At 38.3% G+C, this 9,891-nt stretch overlaps 2 protein-coding genes and 1 long non-coding RNA gene across 5 annotated transcripts; all 3 read left to right on the top strand.

The window, feature by feature from the left end:
- The first annotated feature begins 140 nt into the window (after nucleotides 1-140).
- Nucleotides 141-4,154, top strand: LOC135944248 (acid-sensing ion channel 4-A-like). Of its 2 annotated transcripts, XM_065491070.1 has the most exons (9): nucleotides 144-353; nucleotides 1,250-1,436; nucleotides 1,566-1,718; nucleotides 1,767-1,889; nucleotides 1,953-2,043; nucleotides 2,124-2,320; nucleotides 2,836-2,968; nucleotides 3,035-3,246; nucleotides 3,685-4,154. In XM_065491070.1, exons 1-9 carry the CDS (start codon nucleotides 283-285, stop codon nucleotides 4,048-4,050), a joined length of 1,533 nt encoding a protein of 510 aa, XP_065347142.1. In that variant the 5' UTR covers nucleotides 144-282; the 3' UTR covers nucleotides 4,051-4,154. The 2 variants fall into 2 exon arrangements, with proteins under 2 accessions (XP_065347141.1, XP_065347142.1); XM_065491069.1 differs by having other exon boundaries at nucleotides 141-353; nucleotides 2,836-3,246.
- Nucleotides 4,155-4,748: 594 nt separating this feature from the next.
- LOC135943244 (uncharacterized) lies at nucleotides 4,749-6,921 on the top strand. Its single transcript, XR_010575179.1, has 4 exons — nucleotides 4,749-4,888; nucleotides 6,014-6,490; nucleotides 6,539-6,661; nucleotides 6,725-6,921. It is a non-coding gene; the product is annotated as an uncharacterized LOC135943244 (long non-coding RNA).
- Nucleotides 6,922-7,469: 548 nt separating this feature from the next.
- Nucleotides 7,470-9,348, top strand: LOC135943243 (acid-sensing ion channel 4-like). 2 transcript variants are annotated; one of them, XM_065489698.1, is made up of 3 exons: nucleotides 7,470-7,917; nucleotides 7,984-8,195; nucleotides 8,946-9,348. In XM_065489698.1, exons 1-3 carry the CDS (start codon nucleotides 7,908-7,910, stop codon nucleotides 9,282-9,284), a joined length of 561 nt encoding a protein of 186 aa, XP_065345770.1. In that variant the 5' UTR covers nucleotides 7,470-7,907; the 3' UTR covers nucleotides 9,285-9,348. The 2 variants fall into 2 exon arrangements, with proteins under 2 accessions (XP_065345770.1, XP_065345769.1); XM_065489697.1 differs by having other exon boundaries at nucleotides 7,470-8,195.
- The last annotated feature ends 543 nt before the right edge of the window (nucleotides 9,349-9,891 follow it).

Raw genomic sequence — 9,891 nt, 5'->3', positions numbered from 1 at the left:
AGCTTTCTGGATTTTTTTCGACGTGTCCTGCGCGTTGTCACGATTTTTTTGCGTGCCGAGGTGACAATAATTGCGGTCCTCAACAGTGACTGCGATGAATAATTGATGTGTGCGCCACGCCAGACAATACCTGATTGACACACGCAAATAATGCCTCTTCTGACCAAATAAGCCGCAGTCTCGGCTGCCAGTATGCCTTGCGCCTGAATGCCCAACACAACCGCCACCGACTGAAGGAGGGAATCATAAAAAGGCATTGCTCGCGGCGGAACAAAGAGGAGAATGCCCGGACCAGAAAAAGCCAGTCTCAAGATCAGGGGAAAGTGGAAGCAGGCCGTCGATGCGGCCACTCTGTGAGACTTACTCGATTTTTTTTCAAGGCGCTGCAATTATTTTTTTATTTTCAATCATTCAACACTACAGTGTGTCTTAGTATATCCACGAAAAATTACAGTAAACACACAGCATTCAATTATATTAAATATTAACATTCTGCATATTATAAATTATGCGAGATTCTTTCTTTTTTTAAGTATTGAAACTGCACTGCAAATTTTACGATGGTTAAAATTTTTTTTTCTCTTTTTATCCCTGTCCCAGGACCGGGGAGGGTGCGCACTGCACTAGCACGAATGCTGAAACCCGGGTCCCAATATTACGTCGAACGGATAACATGGGCGCACCAGGCCGCACAGGGACCCAGCCAACTCAATGGCCACTTTTGTGTTTCTAATCCCAATATGCAAACCTCAAGTGAAAGATTCCTCTGGATAATGAAATAATACAACTTTTAAGGAGAGAAACAAATTCTGCAAAGCTAATTCGAACCTTGTTAGCAAATCACTCAATTAGAATATATATGTATATATATATATATATATATATTATTAGTTGAAAGAATTTTACGGGATATTTTATTCAATTTCATTTTTTAATAAAATTTCCGCAGAAGTGTAAAAATATATTATAACTGAGAAAAAGGAATCTAAAACAATTTATTTTTAATTGAGTGGATTGCAAAACAATGTCTTTATTTCTACAGCTTAATATTTTATTATTTTATGTATTTATGACAAGGCAGAATAAACAAGAATAAACAAGAATATTAATTATTTCGCTATCTTGAAGAATATATTTTCAATATTGCATATTACTTTTTACAATTTAGGATTGATTTTTTTATACGAAGTTCATATAAATAATGCTAAAAATTTTAATCGTCTTGATTTTTTGGGGATTTAAATTGCAGACAAAGTCGGGCGAAAAAATTGGTCAACACTTGGGCAGGCGCGGACGAAGATTCGCTGACCTGGCGATCCTTCAAGGATGTCGGCGTGGCTGGAGTGGACGCTGCGATGGACAAAAAGTCACCAAAGCTCAGAAGGGTCCTATGGGCTGTTGTTCTCGTCATTTGTCTCTCGCTCATGCTTGCCCAGGTTAATTGCGTGAAATGAATTCTAAACTATAACACGCTTCGTGTAAATTCTCGCACTTTACTTTGATCAAAATTACTTTTATTAAAAATATTTGTGAGAGTTGTGAATATTCTAATTCATGAGTAACAGTGCATGGACCGCGTGATGCGCTACATCGCGGAGCCCGTCAACGTAAACGTGCGGATCACTCGCAGCACGTCTCTCGAATTCCCCACAGTCACCGTTTGCCATAAATCCCCTTACAACATAACGAAAGCGCTGGAGTTATTGATCAAAGCTAAGGTGAGTTTCTCTTTGTGTTAACTTGGAACTGAATTATTTTTCGTCAAGTTGCTACCCAAAAATGCAACAGGGAAAATGGTGAAAATCCCTCAGCTGGCAGGGTTGAACGGCATGACCTCCACCGACATTTGGACCGACTTAGCATTAGATGCAAATTCATTCATTCCAGAGGTGGTCAACATTGTTTTTAAATTTGTTGTTATAATTTTAACAATCCGCCATGATTTGCGGCAGTGTTGGTTTGGACGAGGCATCACTTGCGATGCGGTTGGGAAATGGAGTTTGACGTTCACGACCATCGGGCCTTGCTACACTTACCAGATGGGTATTACAAAATATATATATAAATTTTTCGATTTTATCTGCCAAACATTTTTTGTAAAATTAAATTTATACCACCCGTAGAAAACGCTCGAACGAATCTCACAAACACGTTCAACAACTTGAACGTGGTCTTCCAAGATCAGAAAGATCCCTCGTCTGTCGCGGGGGTGCGGGTGGTTTTGCACGAGCCGGGTGAGTCGCCATCCGTGCTTGTCCGCACGGACAGCATGTCGGCGGACTTTGGCTGGGCGAGAGACGTCAAGCTGGAGCTCAGGAAGGTAAAAATTTTAAACTTCTCGTTTAACTAATTCCCCATATTTATAATTTTAAGTGAGAATTTAGCGATGAAAAATGCAAATATTTTTGTCTCCATCAACTCGTAAAAACATCTCATGGTATTAAGAATTATTATAAAAAATGACGTACACCGCTTATCCTTAGCATAAAAGTTTTTAAGCTTTATAAAATAAGGGAATTTCAACATTTTAAAATATTAATTTGCTAAAAAATTCAAATTTTGTTGCTGACCTGGATACAATTTTATCGTTTTAGATCTCATAAGCCTCTCCTGTTGAAAAAACTTGATTAAAAAAAGTCTACATATTATATAATCGCTTGCAATCAAGCTGCCAGACAACTTTTTACTGTCCGAACACTGCTGAATGAGCGCTCGCTCACATCCGTCTATCCATCTTAAGTGGGCGCAGTCCGCAGCTAAAAACTTGATTTTCCAGCAGACGCTTGGCAAAAAAATTCAACAGTTGCATCGTCGAGTGTTATTATTTTTAATCAGTTTCAGACCTTGAATACGAAAAAAAATCCGTGCTCAGACGACCCGGAGTACTCGGCGGAGCACTGCATTTCCGAGTGCTTTCAAAGTGCAGTCGCTGCGGTCGTAAAATGCAGGCTGCCATTTATGAATGCAGGTGAGTCGAGTGCAGACACTTTTCGCGTAATGAGATATTTGTGCTCGGCTTTCAAATGCACCGTAGCAAGAGACAACAACAGCTTCGTCCCCAGCGATTGCAACAACCCAGACGACTATGCAGAGGCGAATGATGTGCTCGACAACATGCTGAACCTTGGAGGCTGGAGAAAACACGACTGCGACTGCTTGCACGAATGCCAAGAGACCACCTTTCTCAGCTACCCTGAAAACGTGGCCTACGACAACAATAAAATTCGTATTCGTGTCTTTTACACGGTAATTCATTTTAATTTCAGCTGCAGTTTTTAGTTTAATACACTCAAAATTATATTTATTAGCCTATAAAAACTTAACTCCTTAACACTAAAAATTTCTTTAATTATTTGCCTTGAGATTTAAATTTGTTTTCCATCTGGAGGGCTACAACCAACCCTTCTGCAACGAGCCAAGGGTTGGTGGATGCACTATCCAGTTGCATAACAAATTTAAATTTCAAAATTTAATTTTTTGTTTATTATTTGCACTAATATGTAAATTTAGAAAGTCATTATAAAGCTAAATTAGAAAAAAACACGATAGTCTACACGTTTTAAATTAAACTAACACCCCCAAACTTGATTTTTTCTTGTCTTTCACTCACTTTTTGCTACTGCACCTCAGAAGAACCGGAAAAATCATGTATTTTAAAATACCCCCGTATATAAATTTGCTTAGGAGCTTGTGTTTGAAGACATCCAAGAGGAGTTCGCGTACACAATGATCGCTCTATTGTGCGACATCGGCGGCACGCTGGGCCTGATGATGGGAGCCTCGGTGCTGACCGTGTGCGAGCTGCTTGAGGTTGCTTGGTCGCGGCTGCTGCGGCTGTTCTGCTTGTCCAAGAATACGACCGAGAAGCCCATCATGTCCGTGATCAGGGTGAAGCCGGCCGCTGTGGTGCCCAAGACCGATAGGCTGCAGCAGCAGGCTGACTTAATGCGGCAGGCCGCGATCTACTCGAGAAATGAGAAAAATACGAAAAATGTTCATTTCCAAAAATTCGAGGACTCCTATTTTGGAGAGAGGATTGTGTTTCATTGAAAAAATAAACGCGCACAACGAGGGGAAATTTCTAATGCACTTTCAAGACAGGTTGTGATAAAACTAGTCAACAGCATAATGTTGTACTTTTTAGCGAATAAAATTAAAATGTTGAATTATAGAAAAATATATTTTTTACGTGCCAAACCTTAGTATAATTATATATATATATATATATATATATATATATATATATACTGTATATATTTGTATAGATTAAAACTCAAAATTTTAAATATTTTACGAAAATCTGACATTTAACATGGACTAAAATTAATTTCAATTTTATCCCTAGACAAATAGAAAATTATTGAATATAAAAAACCGTGTGGATAGGAAAGTAAGAGCTGCAATATTTGCTACCTCAAAATTGAAATCTCAATCATCTCTCCATTTTTTGTTTCCATTTTTTAAAATAAACACAGACTCTCTAAACGTTTAAAAACGGCCTAGTTTGTTTCTCCGCACCCGCATAATCTCAATGTTGGATCTAGAAAATAATTGCTTTCTGGATTTATTACGTGTCCTGCGCGTTGCCACAGTTTTTTCGTGCCGAGCTGACAATAATTGCAGCGCCCAACAGTAAATGCGATGAATAATTGTAGCGCTGCGTGCACCACGCCAGACAATGACCGGTTGACACACACAAATAATGTCTCTTCTGACCAAATGAGCCAGTGTTCCTTGCGCCGGAATGCCCAACACAACCACCGACTGAAGGGAATCATCAAAAAGACATCGCTCGCGGCGCGGCGGAACAAAGGAGAATGCCTGGACCAGAAAAAGCCAGTCTCAAGATCAGGGAAAAGTGGAAGCAGGCCGTCGATGTGGCCACTATGTGAGACTTACTCGATTTTTTTTCAGGGCAATGCAATTATTTTTTATTTTCAAACGTATGACGGATAAATAACTGATGATTTAGTTTCAGGTGATCTTTATTATGGTTCTGCAGGGCTATTTTGCCCAATACATTGCCATACCCAGACAAATAAATTCAAAATAGGAACATAATTGTTAAAGAAAAAGTGATACAAAGTTCAATATTTCTTGAAGAACTGTTCTTTTTTAAGAGTTCTATAAATGTACTTTCGTTGCGACAGAGATTCGGTGGGAGATCATTCCACAGGCGGTAGCTTTGGAACTTAAAAACAGTTTTCGGCACTTCAACACTTACAAACGGGGCCAGCAGTTTCATTCGACGCGCTTTTGTCCTTTGTCCTGCTAAACAAGTTAACATCGTGCATTGTGGTTACTAGATAGAGGACTCAAATTAGTTAGGGCTGTTTTGGTACAGAATTTTATTTATTAAACAATTTAAGATTTATTCAACACTACAGTGTGTACTGCTATATATCAACGAAAATTACAGAAAAATGCAACGCATTCAAATATTAAACATATAATATTCTGCGTATTATAAATTCTGAGATTACCTCTTTTTTTAAGTATTTAATCTAATTTCACGATGGCTCTAATAATTTTCATCTCTAATAAATTTGTATTTCTAATCAACATATATTATGCAAACCTGAAGTGAAGGATTCTTCTGGATAATGAAATAATTTAACTTAAGGAAAGAGAACAAACAAATTCAATGTACAACTCTGCAAAGCAAATGCCAACCTTGTTAGCAAGTCGATAAATTAATAAAAAATATATTTTTATTAGTTGAAGCAACCATACGGGGTATTTTATTCTATTACATTTTTTAATAAAATTTCTGCAGAAGTGTAAAAATATTTTAACTGAGAAAAATAAATCTAAAATAATTTATTTTTAATTGAGTAGATTGCAAAACAACTTCTCCTTTATTTCTACAGCTTAATTATTTCGCTATCTTGAAGAATATATTTTCAATATTGCATATTACTTTTTACAATTTAGGATTGATTTTTTATTCGAAGTTCAAATAAATTGCTAAAAATTTTAATCGTCTTGATTTTTTTGGGGATTCAAATTGCAGACAAAGTCGGGCGAAAACATTTACCGACACATGGACAGACGCGGACGAAGATTCGCTCACCTGGCGATCCTTAAAAGATGTCAGCGTGGCCGGGGTGGACGCTGCGATGGACAAAAAGTCACCAAAGCTCAGAAGAGTCCTATGGGCTGTTGTTCTCGTCATTTGTCTCTCTCTCATGCTTGCCCAGGTTAATTGCGTGAAACGAATACAGAACTCTCTTTCCTTTTATCAAAATTACTTTATCCGAAATGATTTTGGCGTTGATCATGGCCTTGAATTGAGTTGTATGCTAACCAAACGAATTGTTCAATTTATGAGTAACAGTGCATGGACCGCGTGATGCGCTACATCGCGGAGCCGGTCAACATAAACGTGCGGATCACTCAGAACACGTCTCTCGAGTTCCCCTCAGTCACCGTTTGCCATAAATCCCCTTACAACATAACGAAAGCGCTGGAGTTATTGATCAAAGCTAAGGTGAGTTTCTCTTTGTGACAACTCGAAATTGAATTATTTTTCGTAAAGTTGCTACCCAAAAATGCAACAGGGAAAATGGTGAAAATCCCTCAGCTGGCAGGGTTGAACGGCATGACCTCCACCAACATCTGGACCAACTTAGCATTAGATGCGAATGCATTCATTCCAGAGGTGGTCAACATTGTTTTTAAATTTGTTGTTATAATTTTAACAATCCGCCATGATTTGCGGCAGTGTTGGTTTGGACGAGGAATCACTTGCGATGTGGTTGGTAAATGGAGTTTGACGTTCACGACCATCGGGCCTTGCTACACTTACCAGATGGGTATCAATTTTCCGATTTTATCTGCCAAAAAGTTTTGCAAAATTAAATTATATACCACCCGTAGATGACGCGCGAACGAACCTCACTAACTCATTTAACAACTTGTACGTGGTCTTCCAAGATCAGAAAGATCCCTCGTCAGTCCCGGGACTGCGGGTGGTTTTGCACGAGCCGGGCGAGTCGCCATCCGTGATTGTCCGCACAGAAAGCATTTCGGAGGACTTTGGCTGGGCGAAAGACGTCAAGGTGGAGCTCAGGAAGGTATAATTTTAAACTGCACGTTTAACTAACTCCCCAGATTTATAATTTTAAGTGAGAATATAGAGATGAAAAATATAAAGATTTTTGTCTCCATCAACTCATGGTAAAATGATTATTAAAACTTGCAGCGGCCAATATAGTATTGTCCCCCACTACAATTTATTTTAGTCGCCACCTCCTTGCGCCCTGAGGCATCCGCCCTTCTGGCGCTGGTCCTTCAGGCATTCCGCTGTTTTTTTTTTGTTTTTTTTCTTTGCACTCATATGTTTATTAATCAAGCTCGCGTCTCTACAGAATGACCATCTCTTCGCCTCAGGGCGCAAGGAGGTGGCGACTAAAATAAATTGTAGTGGGGGACAATACTATATTGGCCGCTGCAAACTGACGTGCTGCGCGTTTATCCTTAGCATAGGAGTTTTTAAGTTTTAAAATTAGGGAAGTTCAACATTTTAAATTATTAATTTACACAAAATTCAAATTTTGTTGCTGACCTGGATAAAAAGTTGGCCGTCATAGATGTCATACGCCTCTCCTGTTGAAAAAACTTGCAAGCTGCCAGACAACTTTTTAATATCTGAACACTGAATGAGCGCTTGCTAATGTCTGTCTTAAGTGGGCGTAGTCCGCAGCTAAAAACTTGATTTCCCAACAGAAGCTTAGCAAAAAAATTCAACAGTTGCATCGTCAAGTGTTTTTTTTTTAAATCAGTTTCAGAAGTTGAACACGAAAAAAAATCCGTGCTCAAACGTCCCGGGGTACTCGGCGGAGCACTGCATTTCCGAGTGCTTTCAAAGTGCAGTCGCTGCGGTCGTAAAATGCAGGCTGCCATTTATGAATGCAGGTGAGTCGAGTGCAGACACTTTTCGCGTAATGAGATATTTGTGCTCGGCTTTCAAATGCACCGTAGCAAGAGACAACAACAGCCTCGTCCTCAGCGATTGCAACAACCCAAATGACTACGCCGAAGCGAATAATGTACTTGACAACATGCTGTTCTTTGGAGGCTGGAGAAAGCTCGACTGCAACTGCTTGCACAAATGCCAAGAGACCACCTTCCTCAGCTACCCTGAAAGCACGGCCTTTGAAAAAAATAGAACTCGTATTCGTGTCTTTTACGCGGTAATTAAATCTATTTCAGCTATGGTTCTTAGATAGGACACTAAAAATTAAATTTATCAGCCTATAAAACCTTAGCTCCTTTTATTATTATTATTTTATACTATTAAATTTATAGCTAGCCTTGAAAATTGATTTGATTTTTATTCTAACAAGAATTTATTGTAGGTTTCAGCTCCATAACAAAATTCCACTGTTTGATTTTAAAATAAAGAAAGTACGTGTAACACAAAATTATGTTTTAAGTTGAAAAGATTTTATGCTGCAATGGGTTCAAATGAAAGGAAAAAAAATATTTTTTTAAGGTGCGAGAGTTAATTCCCACTCTAGTTTTTTTATTATTAATTATTTGCCTTGAGATTTTATTTTGTTATGGTACTAAAGGGCTACAACCAACCCTTCTGCAACGGCCAGAACAGACATTTTTTACTCCTGCACTTTTCAGTTTTTGACCTTTTTCACGAGTGTCTTGCGCAGCTTACAATTGGCCAGATTTCGTGACGCCTAAAATTTGCCGGCTAATGTTTTTTATTATTATTTACACTAACGTAAATTAAGAAAGACACATTATTAAGCTTAGTTGAAAAACGTTTGATTTGTTTAGAATTAAACTACCACTCAGCTTTCACCCCAAAATCGATTTTTTTCTTCTCTTTCCCTCACTTTTTGCTACTGCGTCTCAGAAGAATCAGAAAAATTATGCTCTTATTACTCTTACTGTATTTTAAAATATCCCCGCATAAATATGTTTAGGAGCTTGCGTATGAAGTCATCCAAGAGGAATACGCGTACACAATGATCGCTCTATTGTGCGACATCGGCGGCACGCTGGGCCTGTTGATGGGAGCCTCGGTGCTGACCGTGTGCGAGCTGCTTGAGGTTGCTTGGTCGCGGCTGCTGCGGCTGTTCTGTTTGTCCAAGAATGCAACCGAGCAGCCCATCTTGTCCGTAATCAGGGTGAAGCCGGTCGCTGCGGTGCCCAGGCTGCAGCAGCAAGTGGACTTCATGCGGCAGGCCGCGATCTACTCAAGCAATGAGAAACCTGCGAAAAATGGTAATTTTCAAAGATTCGAGAACTCTAGTTTTGGATAGAAAATTTTATTTCATTGAAAAAATACGCCCGATGAGGGTGAATTTCAAGACAGAATGTTGTAAATTTTAGCGAATAAAAATAAAATATTGAAATAAAGAAAAATATTAGTTTTACGCATACCAAACCTTATTATATGCACACAGTTTTTGGATTAAACTCAATATTTTGGATTTTCACTAAAATCTGACATTTAAAATGAACTAATTCATTATAAATTTATCCCTAGACAAATAAAAAATAATGGAATATGAAAAAACTTAATTAAACAATTACAATCACTACCTATTTGATGTTTCAAATGTTCAATATTTTTTAGTTGTTCTCTCCAGTGAAGAATTAACAGTCGAAACGTGGCAACGTAATTACGGATGCCAATATCACGTGCACTTTTGCATTGTCTCATCATATGACTAATAATGAGATCCGGGTAGAATCGTGAGGCAGAGACTGCTTGAATGGAAAAAAATTATAAATTTATAAATCGTAAGATTAATTTGTTACATATTAACCCTTAAATATTTGAAAACATCACCTGTCTATGAAAACAAACGTACTTCAAATAGATTTAATTTACGTTTTGTATCTTAATATTTTATCTATCTACAC

The sequence above is a fragment of the Cloeon dipterum genome, chromosome 4 (assembly GCF_949628265.1).
Source record: "Cloeon dipterum chromosome 4, ieCloDipt1.1, whole genome shotgun sequence".
NCBI classification, from domain to species: Eukaryota; Metazoa; Arthropoda; class Insecta; order Ephemeroptera; family Baetidae; genus Cloeon; species Cloeon dipterum.
Note: the sequence above shows the minus strand (reverse complement) of the source record. Positions and strands in the feature narration are given on the sequence as shown.

Bases quoted from the DNA above. Each gene is read 5' to 3' on its own strand.
- LOC135944248 (XM_065491069.1), top strand. From the start codon at position 283: ATGCCCGGACCAGAAAAAGCCAGTCTCAAGATCAGGGGAAAGTGGAAG. The intron at 1,437-1,565 runs GTTAATTGCGTG...CATGAGTAACAG, and splicing joins TCTCGCTCATGCTTGCCCAG to TGCATGGACCGCGTGATGCG. The intron at 2,321-2,835 runs GTAAAAATTTTA...ATTTTTAATCAG, and splicing joins TCAAGCTGGAGCTCAGGAAG to TTTCAGACCTTGAATACGAA.
- LOC135943243 (XM_065489697.1), top strand. From the start codon at position 7,908: ATGAATGCAGGTGAGTCGAGTGCAGACACTTTTCGCGTAATGAGATAT. The intron at 8,196-8,945 runs GTAATTAAATCT...AAATATGTTTAG, and splicing joins GTATTCGTGTCTTTTACGCG to GAGCTTGCGTATGAAGTCAT.